This window comes from Amaranthus tricolor, chromosome 13 (genome assembly GCF_026212465.1).
Source record: "Amaranthus tricolor cultivar Red isolate AtriRed21 chromosome 13, ASM2621246v1, whole genome shotgun sequence".
NCBI lineage: Eukaryota > Viridiplantae > Streptophyta > Magnoliopsida > Caryophyllales > Amaranthaceae > Amaranthus > Amaranthus tricolor.
Window position 1 is genome coordinate 13,758,478 of NC_080059.1, and position 24,494 is coordinate 13,782,971.

The window sequence follows — 24,494 nt, forward strand, 5'->3', positions numbered from 1 at the left end:
TCAACGATATAACTAGGGGTGTTCAAAAATATCCGATTCCGAAAACCCGCTTTCCGATTTTTAAAAGCGGATAAATTACCCGGTTTCTAAAATTCGGATAATCCGGGTCGGGTACCCGGATTTAAAACCGGATATTCGGGTCGGATACGGATCGCGAATTTTGGAAAACCAGGTACCCGGTATCCGGTTTCATTTTTTTTTTTTTTAAATATAAAATGACAAAATGAAAACCCTAAATGTAAATGGCTTAATCAGATTCCTCCTCCTTCCTCCAGACTTCATTCCGTCTTCTTCCTCCTTCTTTCGTGCTGGTCGCTGCGCCTGCTGCTGCTAGTGCTTGCCTTCTTCCTCCTTCAGTCTTCACTCTGCACTGAACAAATTTTTTTGCCATCTTCTTCTTCAGTTCTTCTTCTTCTTCGGTACCTATTTAATTTTTTTTTTTGCCATTTTCGATTTCGGCATCTTAGTTCATCACCATTTTCGCTTTTTCCATTTTGTCACAGAATATCTTCAGTGCTTATTTTATTTATTTATTTTTTTTGCCATTTTTGATTTTGTCACAGATTTATTCAGCCATTTTCGGTAGTGAATTGAATTGAAAATCTACATGGATTCTTACCCACCGCTTCCACCATCTAGATTTTCGGTAGCTCTTTATCATTTGTTCAAAATTATGATTTTTAATCTGATATTTTGATTTTTGTTTTGATATTCTTCTTCTTCTTCAGTACCTATTTAATATTATTTGAATTATATATTAAAAAAAATGTTCAAAGAAATAAGAAAAAAAAAAAAAAAAACCGGGTACCCGATTTCCGAACCGGATCCGGAACTTAATTTTAACTATCCGTAAAACTGAGTACCCGGTTTTTCGGAACCGGGTCGACCCGGTATCCGGTTTTGAACACCCCTAGTATGGGGCATGACATGAGTATATTTTTTCATAAATAAAAATAATTATTAATTAATCACAACTGACAAGTAATCATTCTTAAAATAATTCAAGTGTACCAGCGCCCCAATTTTGCTTCCTTTTTCTTTGCTTTCACCATAATTCCCCGAAATTCAAATTTCCAATCTGTATTCCCTTCGATTTCAGGTTTTCCAAACTCACTCTTATTCTTGGTGTATGTGAAGTATAAGCAAAGTTTGGCGCCTGATTCAATTTTATAGTTTTTCTCTTCTTTCTGGTTTTTTTTTTTTTTTTTTTTTATTTTTTTTTTTTATTGAAATTCAGTTTGAAGGTGAATCGAAAACAACAATTGATTTTTATAAAAGCGGTTGTAATTGGTTCCACATAAATAAGGTACACTCTTTTGATTTTTATGCTTTTTAAAGTATAATCCTGAATTTCATTTGACCTGTTTGATTTAAATGTGTGCGTAATAGTTCGATTGATGATTGTATCAAGCATTTTGATTTTTTTAAAAAATGTGATCTTCTTGATTTTGATTGGGTGCTTCAATGCAATATTTATACTGCAATTAATTTTAAAAACTTAAAATCTGTGCTGTTGATTGTTTGTAATTGTTTTATTTTTGTATGAAGCCATCTGTGTAAGTGTAAGCGATACATAAGCTTATTTTGCTTGTGCCAAAACAAATAAGGATCAGAACAGAGGAAATTACTTATGTATTACAACAAATTTTGCCAAAAACAAATTCCTCTGTTCTGTTTCTTATTATGAGGATCAAGTGTTGAAGATTGCTTGGTACGTAAACGACATCTGATTAATTTTACAATGACATCCTATTATGCAATGTCATTTACTGGCTTCTATTTAAACGAGATGTAAGGTTAAATGTACATGACCTTGTTTTTCATTGAGCTTTAATAAAACATGGTCTACAACCGCATATAATTAGGAAGTGCATATGAACCAAAGTGCTTTTTACTATAGTAAATATATTATAATCCATAACCAAAGAAATTTATATATTTGGATCAATAGAGGATATTGTTAACGTTCAATTTATTGGGTTTGTGTCCGGATTTTTGATACTGTAGAAAATACTTGTGCAAGGATCACTAGTATTAAACTTTTACTTCTCATTGAACCTAAGTCTTACTACCATATTTGTAATGCGATTAAATTGCCCTTAGGGTTTGAGGGTGTCGGATGTATGTAACTTGTCCTTCCGATAACAAGGTTTAGGATTGACCATGGATAGCAACATCATTATTCATTACAACTTCGCATAAATAAGAAGCGCACATGTTTTGATGATCTGTGTTGTTATAGTCTATTATAATTGGAAATCTAAGAAATATAAACCTTTGGTCCCATTGAGAATGAATTGACATGAAGCAAAGGCTTTTCTAGCTTAAATTATTTTAAAAATACTTCAAGTTTACTAGTCATGACTAGAATCAATTTAATAAAGCTTTTCAAATTCTCCATCATCGTTTATTTGCTAGGTTTTGGAATGTTGACATGTTGTAGGTTTTACCTTAAGTGATTTACAAGAGCTTTCTATGATCAAATTTGAGGATTTTCCATATATTAAGCGTGTTTACAATTCTTTGTTACAATTTAGTGCTTGTAACATAAGTTATCAATTGGGATATTGTCTATCTTGAAATGAAAATTCAATTGTGATGCAATGAAAATTTACATTTGGCTCCTAAATGAAATGTAAAATTTGAATCTCATTGCCGGTTTAGTGTTGAGTTTCTTGGGTGCAGTTAGGCTATAACAAACATGCCAAACTTGACTTGTTTCAAATTTTCATTTCATTTACTATAGTCTATATTTAATCACAAAGCAAATGTTTTCTTTTCAATGCCGCTTCTAATCATCTATCTTGTAATATTTTTCCTTATGCAAGTTCTAATCTTTTTTGCAGCAGAGCTAATGTTTTAACATTCTGGCATGGAACAGATCTTTCATGATTTCTTAGTGAAATAGAAAATATTGTGATTTTTCTTATATAATTTCTACTGCTAAAGCATGGTAATACTTTTTTGACTTAGGGGATCAGATGGAGATATCTGCTCTTTTAACCTCAGCAGGGATTAATATAGGCTTTTGTTGTGCGCTTTTTTTATTGTACTCCATATTGAGAAAACAACCAAGCAATAAAAATATATACTTCGGACGTAAATTGGCTCAATTGAGATCATCAAAATGTAATGACCCTCGTTGGTTTGAGAGATTTGTGCCATCTCCTGGTTGGATTCTAAAGGCATGGAAGACATCTGAAGATACTATATTGGCAGTTGGCGGATTAGATGCTGTTGTTTTTATGAGGATGCTTGTATTCAGGTGAATTAATTTTGAGTAGAAACTTATAATGTTTTCTTATATGCACCTCCCTCGCTGATAATCAATTAGTGATTCATTTTTGGTATTTTCTTCACAAATATTTCACACTTTACTCTTTAAAGCATCCAATATAATATTTTGATCGGTAACACTAATGATAATGGAGTTTGATTATTCACAACGGACAAATATATACCAATAGGTTATATAAAGCTATAGGTGGTAACATGATATGCTAGGATGGTTGATTTGTCAAGTATGAGTTGAAACTATGAGCTTTAGATACATATTTGGAGCGAGAATTTCATGTTACAGTCTAAATATGGTCACTAATATCTTATTTTAAGAACCTGTTAATTAGTATCTTACTTTTCTTGACAAATTTATTTGGGATTGAGTATGGATGTTAAGAATATAATAATTAACTTTTGTTGGTTTATAGGTCTTTGCATTAAGGTGTTATATTTTGTTTTGGAATTAATCTAGATAGGAATTATACAAAGTATTAGAAAGAAAATGGTTAAGGCAAAAAATTTGTTTCCTTCTCTGGGTTTGGTCTATATATCTCAAAACGTACATTTTGACAATATGTCTTCCTCTTGGTATTAAGCCATTTTTCCTTGGTCTATATCTTAGAGTGTAGATACCCTTGCTGGAGTGTCTAAGGTTTGATTCGGTACATGATTTGAATTGAAGAGTCCAAGTAATGATTTTGCTTTATACTTTTTTGGTCGACCTAGTTGATCATTCGGATCAAGGCTTTAACATTGAAAGTACAATAACGCCGCTTAAGGTGAGAGCCACTTAAATGGCATTGGGCAATATAATATTGCTTTAGTATATCTCAATTCTACAATGTTGATGTTTTTCATTTGTTCTGCAGCATTAGAATATTCTCCATTGCTGCTATTGTGTGCACCGCTATTGTGCTTCCCTTAAATTACTTTGGGCAAGAAATGGAACACAAACTTATCTCTTCAGAGTCGCTAGAAGTATTTACCACTCAAAATGTTAAAGAAGGTTCCAGATGGTATGATGGCATAAATTTGTATTGTATAGTTCCTTCTCTTTGTTGCCTCACTTTGGATAAGAAATTAAATATGAATAAGTATTTTAATCATATGATTACAAAATGTTTTTTGATATATAAACATTATTGTTTATTATGAGAGATAGGTATATTTTGATTTTGATGTATCTTTTTGTTGTGTGTGTGTGGGTGGTGTGGAGGGGGGGAGGGGTTGAGATGTTCAACCCTTCTTTCCTACTTCATTTTTAGAATATAACTTTTATATTTTCTTTTAAATTAACTGTGGCAAAGATGGATTTGTTTTTCCTTATTTAACATTAAGGCACCAATCAGTGTAACTGTTTTTTTGTTCTGTTTCTTTTTCAGGCTATGGGCTCATTGTCTAGCATTGTATATTATTTCATTTTCTGCCTGCATGCTTCTCTACTTTGTAAGTATATATTTCTATAATAGATAAGCCTTTTTCAAAAAAAGTCGAGATAAAATTTGGCATAATTTTAAAGGAAACTTATTAATATTCTTGAAGGTTTATAAATAAGTGCATTATGTGTTTTTTTTTCTTTATGATTCCTACGTTCTTTTTTACTTCCTTTGTACTTTTTAATGATATTTTTCTTACTAGTAGTTTTCGGTATGTATTTTAGGAGAATAAAAGTATCATTAGAAGGAGGCTTACTTATATCAAAGGATCTGCACAAGATTTAAGTCAATTTGTAGTTCTTGTTCGTGGTATACCTTGGTCTGCAGAAGAGTCATATAGTACTTCATTGAAGAATTATTTCACAAAGTATTATCCATCTCACTATCTTTCGCACCAAATGGTGTATCATTCTGCAAAAATAGAGAAGCTGATGGTATGTATTCCCCCTTGTTGGTTGTGATTTGGTATGCAGACGTTCTATTTTTAATGTTTTTCAATTTTCCACTTTTCACTTATTGTTTGTGAACTTTAAAATGTCATTGTTAATCCCTTGGTTGCATTACAACTTAAAACCCTTCATATTGTTGCAAAAGTAACTATCATTTGCTTTACTTTTGTTTTAGCCTTCGTTTTTGCCATTTGTTGTGGAGCTCTAGTGCGTCCTCATTTGTGGTAAGTGTGCATATGACTATGATATCATTTGTTTGGGGAAGTTGCATAAATGACCATGTATATCGCTACATGAGGGATACAAGTTTTGAGGGCATGTGTGGTAAACAATATGAGCTTTGAACTTATTGGGGTATCAGTTATAACTATTGGATATAGCGTCTTTGATGTGCCGACATATGTTTTCCAATATAGTGTGTTCTGTGAGAATTGTTTCTTATTCAATGGACTATGCAAGGATGGACGATAATTGCATATGACTATGATATCATAGAGCAGACAATGTAGCAGAGTGTAGGGGTTGGACGATAATTGAACCCTAATGGAAAATATAATAGTCTATGTTAACTTATTATTTTTCTCTATTGGGCAATTTCTTTTGTCTTTATTTCCAAATGTGTTATCCTTTAAAAATGATAAAGGGAAAGAACAAGTCAGTTGTAATTGGTTTTTTTTTTTTTAATTTTTTTTTATGGAGAAAGCAGTTTAAAATAATGTTTAGTCCTAATGCAATTATGTAGCTCCCTTTTAGGCTCTACGTAGTCATTTTGTGTACCAACTTTATAAGTATACAAAACATGTGTTACGTTATTTGGACTTGGGAGTTTATGTTCTTACATCCCAGTGTCACACTTTGGAACTTCACGGTAAATTTTCACATTTTTGGTCTGAAATAAAGTGTCCAAGTGTCGTACTCTTGTGCAAGTATTGAGAACCCGATAAGGGTACTTGAAGTAAAATAAAGAGTCCGAATAACATAGGCATGTCGTTCTGAGTTCTGATTATTTGACTGTTTAATTATGCTACTTGGAATGGTGGTTGATAAGGTTGACTAATTATTTTGATTTTAGAGAACTGCTCATTTGAATGGAATTCTTCGAAGCATTTATTTTGGAATGTTGTGTTGTTGTATGCAGAGAAGTGTCAAGGAGATGTACGATGTTCTCTATCACGATAGCCTTCCATCCTGTAACTCATGTGGTTTTACAAGTAGAGGACATGGGCGTTCAAATGTATTCAATATCGCTGTTCATGAACCAGAAGTTATTGAAAAAGGGAAAATTGATTTTGAAGACTTGCATGATAGAGATAAGGTTAGAAATGAAGTGTCAGAAGTTTCTGTTCACATATTAATGTTTACATTTGTTATATTTTTTCTTTTAAACATATCATAATTTATATGATTGGTATGAGTTATGATCAGGATGGCTTAGTGGTCAATCACTTTTGGTTATAAGCTAATGAATTTCTAAATAAATTTGGTGCATAGTTTTGTGTTAATAGATTTAGGAAAGTGTTCATATGACATGTCGTTGGGTATTTGGAGAAGATAAATTTATTTCATTGCATGTTGATTTGAAATACAATAGAAATGAAATTAGTCTAATGTTATTAATTGAGATATTATGGGATCTGAAAGTCTATATACCTATTATTGACAAGTTGGGTTCAACTCTGTTTCTGATGCATTCAATTTTTCTCTTAGACCTTTAATTAATGTCCCTCCTGACCTTATCCATCTCCATTCCCATGGTAGTTTACTCAAGTTGTCATTGTGAGCTTTTTTGTGATGTAGAAAACAGAGTGACATGATATCACTATATCATGTCTCATATAGTATAAGAAAAAAAAAAATTCATGAAATGTAATGAAGAGATGCATGATCCTTATAATTATATTCACTATTTGGTCCTTTTATCGTAATTGGTGTAAAATTAAAAATTTCATTGTACTCTTGTCAAGCTTATTGAACCACAAATTCCTCCTACTTAAAGTTGCACTCTTTCTAAAGAGAACAATCTATTGCATATGGTTGGTCATCAATCTTCATCAATGACTATGGAGATGGATCTAGTCTTTGTCCTTACCATAACAAGATGAACAAAATCTACTTATAGTTAGAAAAATTAAATTTGTTGAGCTATGGTGTAAATAAAGGAAAGGTAAAATGAATAAAAAGCCTACTGTTTGCTTGGTTTTGTAAGCATATCTAAACTTTACAAACATGAAATTGTAATGTTTGCCCCGTTATGATAGAGCCGAAAATTCAGTGTGTTTTGAATTATAACGGACCAAAGTGAAGTGGCTCATCAAATATGTAAGCTTCATTATTAGTGAAGTTGTCGATGGTGTTTGCAATAAGTTTATGAGGGTCAATCGAAAAAACCTCTTTGATATCACTAGGGTAAACTTGCATACATTTGAGATTCATCTCTTACTTTGCCCAGGCAAAAGCAATTTTAGTGGCATTGGGGAAATGTAATGTTGTAAAGCGTTTACAGTACTGCCATATGTATCTTTTAGTGGAATAAGGCTTAACGGTTATTCTTATATTGTTTATTACAGCTTTTCTTTTCCCTTACAGAATCTCCACTTTTTGATCATTATCTTTTATTGGTGGTCTTAATACCCCTCACATGGCACATTTAAAAATAGCTTAGCTTTATTGATTGGTATTATTCAAAGTGTCTTTGTGCAAAACATAAAAGATTTATAGTTCTTTGGTTTGGGGTTATAATGGATTATAATAAAATGACTCGTTAAATTATGTGCATATCCCATATATGTGAAGTTGTAGATGATTTTTTCTATTAAGGTCAATCAAAAACAACTTTTTTATTTTAACAAGGGTAAGTTTGTGTACATCTAATGTCCTAACACTGCCTTGGTAGGAGCCTAGGTGGGAGCACTTGATGGCATTGGGGTAATAAAATGTTGTTGTAATTCTTATGATGTATATATGCTGAGCTCTTGTTCTTCATTTTAATATAGTCATGTGGATTTCAAAAGTGACTCTTATGTTGAAAGCTGCTTTCTGTTTCAGGAGTGTCCAGCTGCCTTTGTGTTCTTTAAAACTCGTTATGCAGCTGCTTGTGCTGCACAGGGTCTGCAATCATCAAATCCGATGTTCTGGGTCACACATCAGGCCCCACAACCACGTGATGTATATTGGCGAAACTTAGGTATTCCGTATAGACTATTCTGGTTGCGAAGGACGGGAACTCTTCTCGCTACCGCAGCTTTCCTGGTTTTCTTCATTGCTCCAGTCACTCTTGTACAGAGTTTGGCTAATTTAACACAGCTTCAGCAGGCATTTCCTTTCTTGAGAGGCCTGCTAAAGACGTAAGTGACATGATTTTGTGGTTATTGTAACAGTAGATTGTTTAAAAATACATGGAAAATTTAATTGAAAAGTGTTATCCTTGAAAAATGAAAACCAAGCATGAGTTGAAATAAGTGTAGCATCAGTCACTGCATCATTTTAGGCAATGTTTAACTTGACAGATGTTCTGTAAATAGACACTACATAAGTACAGGGTTACTAGCAGTTGTAAAGATTTATAAATGTTCTAGTATGTGAGTTGTGCAAGATTGTGAAATTCTACTGACTGATAAAAGTGAGAGAAGTTGAGCAGGCCATTAAATTGTTATTGGATTTTAAGCCTGATGTTTTTACTTTTTATACTTGTAGCTTCAAGTTGTATTTGAGTTTTGTGAGAACAAATGAACTACAATTATGCATGAATGCGAAATTGTCTTTCCCTTTATTCCAGCATTATTATAGTAATTATCTCTCTCCTAATCTTACCTCCTCCCCAATATCAGAAATTATTCAACTACATTAACATTACATGGTCTCCATACCCCAATGTGGCTCCCATGATCCCATCTAGGAGGAATAAGAGTTGTTGGATGCATCTAACTGTTATGCACGATACAGTTAAATCTAGATTATTCCAAGAGGGCAACTGAGTAAATCAAAGTAAAATAAGAGCATGGAAGAAAATATATTTTTTTCTTCTATGCTCTTCTTTTGCTTTGATTTAGTATGTTGCACTCTTGGAATGATCTAGAAGTAAGTATATTGTGCATAACACTAACCTTAGTCATGTAATAACAAAAAAGGTTGTTTCTGGGTGACTCATCATCATCATACCCAGTTTATCCCGCCCAAAGGAGGGAGGGATGTGAATTGAAGTAACTCTATGGACTGAGGCAGAAAAAGATAAATCTAACTTTTGAATTGATCATAATTTCAAATCCTTCCCTTCCAGTCTTAACATTGTTATGGAAGTTAGGTGGTCTAGTGGTGGTGGGGTGAGGGACTTTGGTGTAGTTGGAAATAGAGGAGAAAATGCCTCCAAATGGAATGTAACAAATTATTCTTTTGTTGAATGATGAAGTTATCTTCAAAAGTTAATTTGGGGGGAGGGGAATCTAGGCCATGCGCCGGGTTTTTTAATAAAAAAATTGGATTTATGAATTGTGTAACATATATTACACAAGAATGACAACCGAGTTAATTCAACACACACATAAAAAAGTGTTCGACCCACCCTATACTAGTATCCAGGATTCACTCTTGATTATTTGGGTAGTTAGAATGATGAGTAACTTTGAGTTTATAATGCTTTAGGGTGGTTTTAGTAAAAAGTTTCACTTTGAGGTAATTTTATGAGCAATGCCTTAACTTGGGGGTTGGTTTCTCGTAAAATAAGCTTTGTTTTCTTTTTGATTCTGTTATTGGAGTCTTTATCAATCCATATCTGTCATATTTGAACATAATATTCTTCTTGTTAGCTCTTTTCCTTTTGGAACTGTTGACCTCATTGGACATGGAATTGCTAGAAGCCTAGAGCAAATATGTACATTAAATCAGTATATACTACATATTACTTCATCTACCACAATCTTTATTTTTGTTTCATTTCTTCAGGAAGTATGTGAGCCAGCTGGTTACAGGGTACTTACCCAGTGTTATACTGGTATTGTTCTTCTACACTGTCCCACCATTGATGATTCTCTTTTCGACAATTGAGGGGTCAATCTCTCGAAGTGCGAGGAAAAGAGGTGCCTGCTGCAAAGTGTTATTTTTCACCATCTGGAATGTTTTCTTTATTAATATTGCATCTGGAACTGTGCTCAACAAATTGAATGTATTTTCCCAGCCAAAAGACATACCGGCCCAATTAGCAGCTGGAGCAGTGCCTGCCGCTGTAAGAGTCTTTGTTGCTTTTGTTTTATAGATCTTCGCAGTTGTTAATTCTTGCAATTACTTTCTTCCCTTGTATTTTATCGTTTTTTTTCATCCCCTATCTCCTAGGTCTTACAAAGAAGTAGTTTCATTGATCCAAGCTTCTAAACACAAATAAAATCTTGAACAATCTATAAGGTTGCGTTTGGGAACAAGCATTAAGGTTGCGTTTGGGAACAAGCATTTCATTTTAAATTATAGATTTCAATTATGAAATCATTAATGTAGAATTTGAGAATGATAAGGTTTGAGAGGTTATTCTCAAATCCTCGTCTTTAACAATTTTTATAACAATTGTGAATTTGACTCAAATCCAAATTTGAAAATTGTTTATTTGCCAAACACTAAATTTGAGTCAAATCTATATTTTCAAATGAAATCCTCATTCTCAAACATAGCATAAATGATTTTATTTAGAAAATGCATGCAAATTTTTAGAGCAGGGTGAAAAACAAAGCACATTAGGGTCTAAACTTTCAATCTTTATCCTTAAGAATCACCCAAAACCAATGGTAAGGGTGTTCAATGCAATGAAACAAACACTTCAATAATAAGAAATGAGAAACAATAAGAAACAAAGCAAAAATCAAAGACACAAGATTTACGAGGTTCACCCCAATGTGGGCTATGTCCTCGTTGGTGGTTAGCTTGCTTGATTTTGTGAAGAAACAATAGAGTTCTCAAGAACTCTTACAAGGAAGTATTACACTTGGAGAAGAGAAAAAGAAAAGGGTTTGTGTTTGGCTAGGGTTAGAATACTCCTTAGAGAGAGTGTTGGGACTCCTATTTATACTAGAAGTCGTATACAAATGATTGGGCAAAAGCCCACATTAAAACATTCCCGTATAACTTGTCGCGCAAAAAAACAGAGTACGTTTTGAACCTTCGCTCGACCGGTCGAGCAAAACACGCCTTGATCGAGCGGCTTGGATTTCAGTCGAGCAGCAGATCAAAATGCTCACTGATCTAGTCGAGCCAACAGGCTCGGTCGAGCATGCCATGATCTTGGTCGAGCGGCTCATCAGAAGCCCATAAAGACTCCCTCATCATCATGCACGTACATACACACATCCACACACCATCAACCTCATCATACACCATTGGTGCACTCAAAGTCACACCAAAAACTCCAACGATCTCCTCCTTGACTTTAGTTCACCAAGATCACGCTCTTCCTCCAAGACACTCCATCTACACACTACAAATAATCAAACAAGTAACACACCACATAAATGCCCCCTAGGGGCTTCACATCAAGCAAGCTTTTAAACCAATCAAGTCCACACATAGAGTGAACTTGTTGGTCGGCAATGGCTTCGTCATCATGTCAGCCGGATTATCATCGGTGCTTATCTTCGCTAAGTGAACTCTCTTGTGCTCAAGTTCATCTCGAATGAAGTTATATTTGATGTCGATGTGCTTGGTTCTTCGATGAAAAGTGTTTTGATTTCCTGCCAAATGAATGGCACTTTCACTATCACAATGAACACGCACCAAGCTCATCTCTGGGCACATCTCACCAACCAACCCTTTAAGCCGCTTTGCCTCTTTAAATGACTCGACAATAGCTATATACTCCGCTTCGGTGGTGGACATGGCGACCACATTTTGGAACAACGATGGCCAACTCACTGCCGTTCCACCCAATGTAAAAACATTCCCCAAGATAGATTTTCTAGTATCCAAGTCACCGCATAGTCGGAATCACAATACCCAATCAACCCGCTTGAATTTTTCCCAAACTTGAGACACCCAAATCATAGCCCATGAAAATACATTTTCTAGCTCTAGGTTCAAGTTTTCCCTCACATGAATATATAGGCAGGACAACCAAATACTCTAAGATTAGAATAATCAACTGGTGAATTATACCATACCTCATGTGGGGACTTGGAAGTTCAATGCGTTGTATGGAGAACGGTTCACCAAGTAGCATGCCATAGAAACGGCTTCGGCCCAAAACCTCTTGCTCAACATAGCTTGTGCGATCATACTCCTAGCCTTTTCCAACAATGTCTTGTTCATCCTTTCGGCCACGCCATTTTGTTGAGGCCTTCCAACACATGTTCTATGCCTCACTATACCTCCTTGGTGCAATATTGAAGAAACTTCTTATCAACAAACTCAAGATCATTGTTCGTTCTCAATGTCTTGATGCTCTTCCCGGTTTTCTTCTCAATCATGGTCTTCCAATCAACGAAGACATCAAATACATCATCTTTGTGCTTGATGAAATAGCACTAAACCTTCCTTGAATAGTCATCGATAAGAGTAAGCAAGTAGTTGCACCCACCAAGTGAGGTCTTCCGAGAAGGCCCCCAAAGGATTCCCTTGGTGTTGTGGATTGCCTGCTTGAAACTCATTCTCTTTTGCTTCCCATACACACAATGTTCACAAAAGCCAAGATTCCCAAGCTTCTTTCCTCCAAACAAGCCTTGCTTGCTCAACTCATGCATACCTCTCCCACTCATATGACCTAATCTCAAGTGCCATAGTTTGGTCTCTTCATCGGACATGATACTTGTGGAGACATTCATAGAGCCGAAGATGGTAGAACCCTCTAGAGCATACATACTCCCGTTCATTTTCCCCTTCATCACAATTAGTGACCCTCTTATGACCTTCATCACTCCACCTTGACAAGCAATCCTACAATCATTTTTGTCTAAAGTACCCAATGATATCAAGTTCTTCTTTAACCCGGTGACATGCCTAACATCGGACAAAGTTCTCACCATACCATCAAACATTTTCATTTGAATACTCCTAACATCGACAACCTTGCAAGTTGCATTGTTGCCTATAGTAACATTTTCTCCATCTACCTTCTCATAGGTAGTGAATAGGTCTTTGCTGGGTGTTATAAGAACACCCGGAATCAAGAATCCACTCATTCTCACCCTTATACTCATGTGTGGCAACCAAAACGCCACCATCATCGCTATCATTCGCATAGCTAGCCTCGGCACTACTAGAACCCTCCTTAGACCTCTCCTCATCATTGGAATGCTTTTTTTTTCCACTTCCAACAATCTTTCTTGATGTGACCCTTGAGCTTGCAATAATTGCAAGTTTTGTTCTTGTTTGAACTTCAAGACTTTGACCTAATTTTACCCTTGCTACCACTACCATAAGTAGAACCCTTATCATTGGCTCTACCCCTCACATACAAGCCATCATTTGAGGTACTAGATGACTTACTTGACAATTGTGTATCTATCAAGTCCCTTTGGGTTAAGGCATTTTTAACATCATCACTACTCAAATTGTCTCTACCATAGAGCAAGGTCTCCCTAAAGTGCTTGTAAGAGGGTGGTAATGAACACAACAAATAAATGTCCAAATCCTCATCATCAAGTTTTACATTAATATTTTGCAAGTCCATAACAATAAAATAAAATTCATCAAGGTGAGGTTTAAGGGGTTTACCTTCCTCCAATCGAAGATCGTAGAGTCTACTCTTTAAGAGTAGCCGGTTGGTTACACTCTTTGCCATGTAAAGAGACTCCAGCTTCTTCCATATCCCTTTAGAGGTAGTCTCCTTCACAACTTCTCTCAAAACTTCATTTGAGAGACATAGTTGAATAGCCGATAGAGCCTTAGCATTCATCTCTTCCCATTTTGCTTCACTCTCTCCAATGAGTTTCTTGTCTTCACCTTTAAGAGCCTTGTGCACCTCATTTTGTATCAAGATTGCCTTCATTTTGACTTGCCACAAGCCAAAGTTTACACTCCTATCAAAATTCTCAATATCTAGCTTCATTGAAGACATGTTTCCACAAGTTTTGCGCTCCTAAACACTCCTAAACACCAACAAAAGCCTTAAGCTCTGATACCAATTGAAAAACAAAGCACACTAGGGTCTAAAGTTTCAATAATCACCCAAGACCAATGGTAAGGGTGTTCAATGCAATGAAACAAACACTTCAATAATAAGCAATGAGAACAATAAGAAACAAAGCAAAAATCAAAGACACAAGATTTACGAGGTTCACCCTAATGTGGGCTACGTCCTCAGTGGTAGTTAGCTTGCTTGATTATGTGAAGAAACAATAGAGTTCTTAAGAACTCTTACAAGGAAGTATTACACTTGGAGAATTGAAAAAGAAAAGGGTTTGTGTTTGGCTAGGGTTAGAATACTCCTTAAAGAGAGTGTTGGGTCTCCTATTTATACTAGAAGTCGTATACAAATGATTAGGCAAAAGCCCACATTAAAACATTCCCGTATAAATATGTCTTTACAAGGTGCACCAATGAGCTCTTTACAGTTTCATCACCACAGCTGGTGGTGCTAACAATAGCCTGACACATAATGTTTTCTAAAATATGTCTGAGACACACAAGGGTCACTTGTTGCTACAGTGATTAGCGGAGAAGTTCGTGGATGGATGTGCGTACTGGAGGGTTAAATGTGTGTTGGTTGGTGAAAATTAAGGGGTGTAATTGCCGTGAAGAATCTTTAGAACTATTACCAGTTACCACTACTTGATCGTGCTGGCTCGAAACTGTTTTACAGTGTTTGGTTTTTGGGCCTTCGTAAGCTATACTTTAGATGTGTTTTATGTGCCTTATTAAAGGATGATTGCCTTTCTGTAGGTGGGGTATGGGGATCAATTGATGATGAGTGATGGTACTAGGATCTTCTAAAATCCGATGACGCTCTTTACAAACAGAATCAAGATGTGACAATTGTTCAATAAACTATACAAATTCAATATTATAATAATAGTTTGTTGGGAAATGATATATTTCCAGTACCCTGCAGTTTAAACAACTTGGTTACCGTATCTTGTGCAACGTCATGCGCTTATGAAGATTGAAAAACATCAAAACATTTTTACACAATAATACACTGTGATTTTCGAAATAGAAGTTGATATTCGAAACAAGAAATGTCTTTAGATTTTCATTTCCCATTTACCATCTATCAGATTAATAATAAAAGGTAATCTAAATTCTAAACAGAATTTAGCAACTCATTCACATACCTAAGGTTTTAAAAGCTTAAATTATTTTTGAACAGGGTGAAGGCTACTCGACCTTTGGCTGTATTCTTTCTCTCTTTCAACAATTTTGTTTCTTGTCTTATAAGGAACTTTATTTAAGGTAATGAAATAAAATTGATCCACATATGCAAAATCTTGGATGTGGGCGCGGTTGCAGAAATGATTGTGAAACAACTTTTGCTGTCAACGCGGATGACTTTTCACCTTTTCGGTAAACTCAAAAACCTTTACAATGCAGTACCATTGCGGTGATGTGAACAATATTTTGCACAATATTCCAATCATAGTGTTGGTGTTTTATAAAAAAAAGTTGCTCATAGATACCTGGAAGCCTTGTGTTCAAACTTATGGAATGAAACTTTCATACGTGCACTTATTCCTATATGGTCTTTAGGAGATCCACATGAAGGGTTATGGACAATAGTTATTGGTGTCTGTTAATTTCTATGAGTTGGATACTTGGATATGATGGTCATCCATGTTATTTAGCATTTTGGAACTGCTCTATAAATAAGTTCTTTACCGAATGCATGTTTTCCACATGTTACTAAATTTTTGTGTTTCATGTGGTTTATAATGTTTATTTTAGATGATGCTATTGGAGTTTGTCTAACTTATGTCAATGGTCTATAAACTGCAGGTCAAATTTTTCACGACTTATGTCTTGACATCTGGTTGGACTAGTCTGGCATGTGAAGTTGCTCAACTCTGGCCACTTCTTTGTAACATTATTTACAAGGTCATCCTTCGAAAGGATCATGGACCATTTGATGGCGAATACACTTTTCCATATCAGTCTGAAGTTCCAAGAGTCCTTTTATTTGGACTTCTTGGTTTGAATTTTGCAATCTTGGCACCCTTGATTCTTCCTTTGTTGCTGGTTTATTTCTGTCTTGCTTACCTTGTTTACCGTAATCAGGTATATTTTCTTCTTTTTGAGTCACTTTTCTCCTTTCTTTATAGTTGGTTAAAGGTTTGCCTTAGGGAAAGCTTTTGTTTAATTTGAACGATTCAAATCGTTCATACTGTGGATTATATTTCTTTTATCTGCATTGGACCTAAATATAGCACTCGTGGAAAGCAAGGGATAAAGATAACCCCTTCAGTCATTCATGTATTCATAATGTTGTACTAATACCTAATTTTTTACTTCCTTGGCCTTTTTAGTAAGTGTTAATGTGTAATTGGCACCCAAAAATTTTCCCTTTATTATTTGTACTCTTTCTTTTATCTCAATGACTTTTTATAAGTACATCTTTGAGAATCATTATTGTAATTTTTATTTTGATTTAGTTAGTTATAACTTCAACTGAGCTAAGATAATTTAAGATGATAAACTTATTACAATTTAAATCTTCCTATTTGGGTTATGTCTCTTTCTAGTTAATGTATGACTTAGCTTAGCTGAATTTGTTAGTAAGAGGTTCTATAACCACTCGTTGTGATTGGAAAAGTTCAAATCAGGACTATTTAGTTATTTTCTTTATCATGCTTGTAACTTGTATGCTCAAGTATTGGTGCTGAATTGCTATATGGTAAGGTTGAGAACTTACCAAGTCGCTCTTATGGCTGTGCTTTGTTAATATTTAAAACCCTAGGAAGGTAATTGAACATTTGATTAAGTGTTGCACCAATGTGCCTTAAGCGTGACTAGGTGTGTCTTGTTTGGAAGCATCGATGTTGGTGCCTCGGAAGACAAGGTTTGAGCATCAGTGCACCAAAACATCCCATTACTCATGTCAAAAACCATCCCTTTGGGTTTGATTCAAGAGACTTTACCTTGTTTTGAGACAAATCAGGTGCACCTAGGTATGTTTCGGTTCTTGCATGTAACCAGTAAGGTTGAGCCTCTTGCATGAATTCATATCAGTACTGCTCAAAATAGTGGTTACCTCATCTAAGGCAATAGAAGTTCGCAAAATGAAATGTCTGAAATTTAGCAAGTGAATAATCATGGGTCTTCATTCTACAGGACTTTCTTTGGGGTAGGGTTATGTATTTTATGGTATCAACTTATACATCATGCTTGTGTGAGTTGGGCTTATCAAAGACTTGCTTATATTGACACTGATGTGTGTTTTTTCCATAACTCTCCAGATTGTCAATGTTTATATCACCGAATATGACAGTGGTGGTAAATATTGGCCAATTGCTCACAACTCAATAATATTTTCACTGGTGCTGGCACAAATTATTGCTATGGGTGTCTTTGTATTGAAAGATTCGACACTTTGTTTGGGATTCACTATTCCGCTGTCTATATTGACACTTCTATTCAATGAATACTGTAGGCGGAGATTTCTTCCTGTATTTAAGAACATTGCTGCCGAGGTAACACCTACATTGTTTATCGTGCACTCCCACCACTTTTGTCTATCCCTTTTCCGTTATCGTGTAAAGGAATAAAGGATATGAATTTGATGGATCATGTGATTGCAGGATCTTATTGATTTGGATCAACAAGATGAGCAAAATGGGAGGATGGAGACTATACATCAGCAGCTTCAATCTGCCTATTGTCAGTTTGAATGGATTGCTTATGGTCGTTCCAGAATGAAATCACAGTACCTTTCTGATGACGAAGACACTGAAAGGCACTCACAAGAACTTAAGCAAGGTTTGTTCCTCTTATCTATTTTCCCCCTTTGAGAGGTTTTTATTCATATATTTATTTAGTTTGCTTGTATAAACTCTATCAAGGGCCAATTGAAAACAAAACCTTTGTTTTTAAATAGTAAAAACTGTGTACATCCGAACCTCCAAATCTTGCCCAGGTTGGAGGCTTGAGCCACTTAGGCCCCATTTGGTATTTAGTCATAAATGGTTGAAACTTGAATGAGTTTCAGTGTTAAAATTTATGAAATGTGCTCTCATTTATATGGTAATGACTAATGAAGGTCTGATTCTCAAACATGTGTTTGTCTTTGCAATTTTTCATTACCATCTCATAGAATTCTCCCAGGTGGTAATGAATGAAAGTAAATTTTGTTTAAGAAAGAAAAATTAGTATAGGGTAAGCATGATCCAAAACTTTGTCAAGCTAAAATTTCATTAAATTTTCATTATTACTGGCACATTAAATACCAACTATCAAACAGGCTGTTAATGCCATTGGAGTGATGGAATGTTCTTGTATGGGATCGTCTTTAGTAAACTGATTGTGGTTTTGAACATTTTGATGGCAGAAAGCGAATCTAGTCAAGAAATTAAAACAGACGAGTCTGTTACTTCTGTAGATAGATCATCGCCTGAGAATCACATTGCGGAAGTGGAGCCCGAGTCAGGTAGATAGTTGTGAGTAGGGTATATCTATACAATTCAGTATTGTTTTACTTCCTTGTCTTTCTTTCTCCCTATAATGTAAAGTATAAATTTTGTTCGTCTACTGAAACTGTATAGTGGTCTTGTATACTTGAATGAAAAAGCTTGGAAGAGCAAGTCAATTGGCAAAAATTATTGAATAGTGTTGTACAAGAAATGAACAAATAGAAATACAGATTTTTGTATTTGTTCTATCAAGTGATGAGATTGGTTTGTTCTTAAACCAAAGTTTTTTATTTTTATTTATTTTTATTTTTTTTAATTTTTAGATTATAGGGTTGGCTAAAGGAAGGGTAGGGTTAGGTGAGATTCGATCCCAAATCCTTACTTTTGAAAGACGATACTTAATCCAACTGAAACAAAACTTGATTCTCACTAACGGTGTTTTATTATTTCCTTAGACATTAGAGAAATGAAATATCTTAAATGCTTTTGAATGGACAAAAGATAATTGCAATGGATTCAATTTTAGATTCCAGGAGAAAAAGTGTAAAAGGTGAAGTATATATTAGGGAGATGTGTGTATAACAACAAATGAGTAGATTGGAGAATAACTCTATCAAAGTTTCATCAAAACTTGTTTATTTATAACAAGCAAGCTTTGTTTTGTAAATGAGCCGATGTAGAATACTCTTATTTTTGACTTGCTAATATACTATGATTAATTTATTTAAATTTTACTCCATAATATATGATGATTGTATATGCTACTGTAAAACATATTTTACACTCGGTAGAAGTTGAAATTTTAATATTCATGGGTAAATATAAGTTAGAAAATTTTTTAATACGAAATTTATGACTTATAGAAAAATTTTTAATACGAAGTTTATAACTTAAATTTAGCTTAACTAATTTTTATATCATAAGGCTTATTAAATAGGTAAGCTTGACAAGCTTAAAAATATAATAAAATGAGTAAGATTATGAACAAAAGCAAACAAGCCAACTTTTTTGAGTAAGAAAGTTAAGACACTACCGAGCTCAAGTCTTACTTGAAAACTAAACATTTCTATGCAGCTTAACCTAAACAAGTCCAAATGTAGTTTAACACTTCAACTTGATTCTTTTGCAACTCTAGTTTTGTTAGCTGTTCTATTTACAACAATTTGCATCCAAATTTTGGTCAACATATAATACTTTCTATTCAACTTTTCGTCAAACTTATAAAAAGTTAAATAGAAAGTGATTAAATTCAAAGTTTACAATTACGAATGTGGAAATATTTGTAAGAACAAATTCATAGTGCAAATTGCTTATCGCTTGTATTCTTCTATGGCCTTTTGACTTTTATTTTTTTTGATAAATGACTTTGTATGCCAAAATCAAACAGCTATTTTAAGTAGCTTTTTCATTAATTTTAAACTTATAACCCAACAACCAACAAAGACTAGTTAACAACTATTTTTTTATCAAACATCTACGTAAAAGTTGGCTTAAACACTGATCAACTGTTAAACAAACCAACAACTCCAACCAAGCGCTAGCGACAACAATTTTGCCAAAAAGACCCTAGACACTATAGACATAACAAAAGCAAGCATGGGCTTTACTCCGGCTAGCCAAAGGACAGGGCTGTTTGCCGGCATAAAACTCAGATTACAAATCTAATAATTGAAGCTAATATATATGGTATTGGAGTTACAGTTGTGGGAGCAGCTTTTACCATTAAATCTCTATTAAGAACTCTCGAGTCAAATCATTTTTTTTCAACATCAGCCACATAAGACTTGAAGTATTGCAGATACAGAGCACAGCTAAAACCGATTCTACATTGTCGAGCATCGACCTGTTCCATTCTCTACACAAGTTCATAGAATTGTATCCGACACTTGCAAAAATAGCTACCCAGTAATCGAAGCAACAAACTTACCAAACTGGTTATGAAAGAACGATCATTTTCTGAATAAGGGTTAGACCTATTTTGATTCTGAAGCATTTTATCTCTACCACATGGAAGGAACATAAACCTGTTCTTTCAGATTTTGAGTGGCGCTTTCAGTTGGGAAACCCCTCACTGCTCCAATTGTCCACTGTGATATGATACCTGCAGCAATAGCAAACCGAAGCTGACGCTCTAAAACATCCTGATTTTCATACATTTCAGGGTGACTAGTCAGTTTCCTCATAATTCCGGCCACAATGGCATCCCCCGATCCAGTTCTATCGCATGTGAATGGGGTGATTAGCACATCTTCTGTCCCAACCACAACACCATTGAATGACGGGGAATAATAATGAACCCGAAGAGTTCCATCTGTGACAAAAAGAAATTTAAGCCCACTGTGCCACAATGGAGATATCTCTTCTCTTGTGTAGTGGTAGTAATCCCTCCTGTTTTTAGTCTGTTCATAATTTTCTGCGTAGTACTGAGGCCGGTAATTTCTTCTCCTTTCATAATGGTCTTCGTCTAGAAGAAACTCCAGTTCTTGTCTGCTAACCTCAATGATATCAGCTTCCTCCCAAGCTTGCTTAATGAGCTCTCTTGTCTCATCACGAGACTTCCACAAGGGCAATGGAAGATTCAAATCGAAAAATACAAGGCCTCCAAAATGTTTGGATATTTTAATGGCTCTGAAAAGGGTGGATTGCATAGAATGTGATGTCAAGACTTCTGAATTGAAATGGAACATTCTGGCCTGTCGATACATCAATAATCATGAATCAGCAATCCAAACTGAAACATCTGATAGGCTATGTTACTCCCGTGTCCGATCCTTGATACTCGGACATTGGTATGACACTTAGATACTTCATTTTAGGCGTAAAATTGAATATTTAGATGTATCCGACACTTGGACACATATCAGTATCCGAAATTAATACCCGAGTCCAAGTAACATAGCTGATAGGTTAAGAACATACAAAATTTCCATCACAAATATTATCATGTTAAGCTAAGAAAAGCGACACTTAAAAAGAGAAAGGAGCACGCTGCAGGACTACATTAGTAATTTTTTTCATATTCTCCCTTGGAAATGTTTGCTTTCACACCATGAAAACAGGTTTTGTAAATCCAGATTCACAGTTTCAGCAACAATTATTTGTGTTTGGAATTATAACTGCTCTTTTAAGTTATGTGTTGGGAAAATACTTCCGCAAAGACACATGCGGTTCACTAAATAGAACACAATTCATTACTATATTTACAGTATATTACAAGAACACTACAATTTAGTTCTAGAATTTCATCATGAATATGATATTATGTTATGAATCGCCATATTTAGAGATGATATTGATCTTTTTTACGCAGAATCTGATGGAATACTATAGCAAATTGCAGAGAAAAATGTGTGAATATATAAATTTGTATGTAAAAGGTATATGATTGATTGTGTGAATGTTTAATGAATATAAACGTAAATCGTAGATGAATTGTAACCTAAAAGATTACAATGGTAGTACTGGCTTTTGAGAGGCTTGTGGCTCTCCATTATGAGTCAAGAACTCATCAATCTATAACCAATGAGTGAATACATTTCTCTTTCTTTTCCCATTCTATTTATACAATTTCTCTCTACATAATATTCCTTCAACTAACTAATTACTAAGTATTATTTATTATCTAATTCCTATATGACCGCTCACAGTCATTCATGACACATTACAATATCTAAAGTATTCTAAAATACACCATCATTTTCCTTCTCATACCATACCATTTGCTAGCAAGGCATTTGACTACATTTCTAGATTCCTCCTTTCTCTTGATATCCATTTTAATTTTGGACATTAGGGAGAATTGGCCCAACATTACCCAAAGATGGTTATGGTCCTATGAATCAAAATTTTTGGAACAAATTGTTACATTTATAATTTAGAAAATAACACTATAGTATAACCATGAAACAAAAAAACAAACAAAATACTACTCATCCTTAAACATAAGACATGAAAAATCATAAACGCAATCAAAACTGTTTTGTTTCAAGATCCCAATTATATCTTATCAAATCTAACGTTGCTTTTTCCCATCAACTACATAAAGAAGCTATGCACCCGTACTCGATAACGAACATTCTATTACCCAATGCCATGAAGTGATTACGCATATAGGCATGGTTTCGAAGGTTGGATGTACACAAATTAATTCTTGTAAGAACAAAGAGGCTATTTTTAATTGATTAATGATAGCAAGCATCATTTACTTAAAAAGTGCAAGCCATTTTACAATAGTTCATCGAAATCGGAATCGTTTGGAATCGGAGATACACTTACAGGAACAGATGACCTCAACCCTAAGCCCTTCAATCCATCTCTCCCACAAAAAACAGGCAAGATAACAATGGCCATAATCAGAATCCCAGAAAACCTCCTTTCAGTTTGTATCATATATTTTCACAAGCACACTTCTATTTCCCTCGATATTAATTTTAATAACATAATAATGTAATAGAAAAACCAACATCAAACTACATATCAAATCAAAAAGAATGTAAATGTAGAATTATTGTGCAATTATACCTCTTTGAGCACAGCCAAACTCAATTCAGAAGCATCCAAAGAATCCTCAGCAGCTTCCTTCACTGTCTCCATCTTCATCTTTCCATCATCACAAAACTTAATTTTCATAAAAGTACAAGCAGTTTTCACATTTGAATCAAATTTCACACCCCTTGTTTGAACTTTCTCCTTATTCATCATATAAACCAATTCTTCCCCAAAATCATCATCCCCAACCTTTCCAATAAAGGCAGCCCGTCCGCCTAATCGAACGTGGGAAATAGCCACGTTTGACGATGGACCTCCAGGTGCCCGCCCAAATTCGGGCGGATTCCACTGCATCATTTTCCATTCAGAGTAAATATCAGGGTGCATTTGGTGCTCTGAAACTCTCACAGTAGGCACAAATTCCTTTTGAACAGCTCCGAAACAGCATATTAATGGCGGGTCTAAATAAGGAAAATCCATCCCATCATCAAAATCTTTAACCTTATCCAAATTTAGTGTTGACCCGTTTCCAAATTGGGTGTTTTGAGAGGGGTCATTTGGTTTTTTGGTTGTTTTTGGACCTGTGAGAGTTGAAGACTTTTTGGTGCCCTTTGGACGGCCACGGCGTTTTGGGGTTTCTGGAACGCCATTGTTAGGATTGGTTGTAGCTTTAATTTGGGTGGAGCAGGAAATTGAAGGGAAAATGGGTAGAAAAGATGGGTTTTGTTTAGAAGATATGAAAAAGGGCGAAGGAGTAGGAGAAAGAAGATAGATTGCCATTGAAGGGTTTAGTTGTTCAAGGTTTAAGCCATATTTGTTGAAGTGGTTCAGTATGGCTTCACTTATGGGATTAGTTTCTAGACGCTTGGCTCTTGTTCTCTCCAACTAATTTTTAAACTTAATACTTTTTTTTTTATTAAAATCAGATCAGATCATACTAGAATAGATCAGATCAGATTAAAACTATTTAAATTAGATTAAAAATTTTCAAACTAGATCAAATCAAATCAAAGCAAGATTTATTTTTATTATTATTATTATTATTATTATTATCATCATCATCATCATCATCATCATCATCATCATTATTATTATTATTATTATTATTATAAAACTGCAAGGGAACTTTTACAAGAAGTTGATAAGGAGTTGAGAAACAAGCTGAGCACCAACATCCTTTTGAATACAAAAAGTTAGTCTATGATAAATGTATGCACTGGAATTGGTGTTACTTGAGTTACTCGAGGAAACAGATGCAATCCGTGATAACAGAGCGAGCGCGTCCTCGCCTAACTTCTCAAAAGTGGAGAAAG

The 24,494-nt window shown here is 34.7% G+C and overlaps 2 protein-coding genes across 9 annotated transcripts; one reads left to right on the forward strand and one right to left on the reverse strand.

Annotated features, from left to right (window-relative positions):
- The first annotated feature begins 229 nt into the window (after positions 1 to 229).
- On the forward strand, positions 230 to 18,970 carry LOC130798109 (CSC1-like protein RXW8). Of its 8 annotated transcripts, XM_057660978.1 has the most exons (15): positions 230 to 419; positions 564 to 646; positions 1,100 to 1,147; positions 1,238 to 1,306; positions 2,974 to 3,265; positions 4,149 to 4,295; positions 4,662 to 4,725; positions 4,940 to 5,149; positions 6,303 to 6,479; positions 8,210 to 8,508; positions 10,103 to 10,382; positions 16,067 to 16,345; positions 17,524 to 17,757; positions 17,866 to 18,043; positions 18,612 to 18,970. In XM_057660978.1, the coding sequence occupies exons 5-15, from the start codon at positions 2,982 to 2,984 to the stop codon at positions 18,716 to 18,718; spliced, it is 2,259 nt and encodes a 752-aa protein (XP_057516961.1). In that variant the 5' UTR covers positions 230 to 419; positions 564 to 646; positions 1,100 to 1,147; positions 1,238 to 1,306; positions 2,974 to 2,981; the 3' UTR covers positions 18,719 to 18,970. The 8 variants fall into 8 exon arrangements, with proteins under 8 accessions (XP_057516961.1, XP_057516960.1, XP_057516957.1 ...); XM_057660977.1 differs by lacking the exon at positions 1,100 to 1,147 and having other exon boundaries at positions 564 to 1,099; XM_057660974.1 differs by lacking the exon at positions 1,100 to 1,147.
- A 1,231-nt stretch (positions 18,971 to 20,201) lies between these two features.
- On the reverse strand, positions 20,202 to 24,033 carry LOC130798110 (fructokinase-like 1, chloroplastic). Its single transcript, XM_057660983.1, has 2 exons — positions 23,215 to 24,033; positions 20,202 to 21,386 (listed from the first exon to the last, which is right to left on the reverse strand). Exons 1-2 carry the CDS (start codon positions 23,959 to 23,961, stop codon positions 20,694 to 20,696), a joined length of 1,440 nt encoding a protein of 479 aa, XP_057516966.1. The 5' UTR covers positions 23,962 to 24,033; the 3' UTR covers positions 20,202 to 20,693.
- Between the last annotated feature and the right edge of the window lie 461 nt (positions 24,034 to 24,494).

Coding starts and splice junctions, on each gene's coding strand:
- LOC130798110 (XM_057660983.1), bottom strand. CDS start 23,961: ATGGCAATCTATCTTCTTTCTCCTACTCCTTCGCCCTTTTTCATATCT. Junction 21,387..23,214: donor GTTTGGCTGTGCTCAAAGAG/GTATAATTGCAC, acceptor ATGTATCGACAG/GCCAGAATGTTCCATTTCAA.
- LOC130798109 (XM_057660977.1), top strand. CDS start 2,982: ATGGAGATATCTGCTCTTTTAACCTCAGCAGGGATTAATATAGGCTTT. Junction 3,266..4,148: donor ATGAGGATGCTTGTATTCAG/GTGAATTAATTT, acceptor TTTGTTCTGCAG/CATTAGAATATTCTCCATTG. Junction 5,150..6,302: donor CAAAAATAGAGAAGCTGATG/GTATGTATTCCC, acceptor TGTTGTATGCAG/AGAAGTGTCAAGGAGATGTA.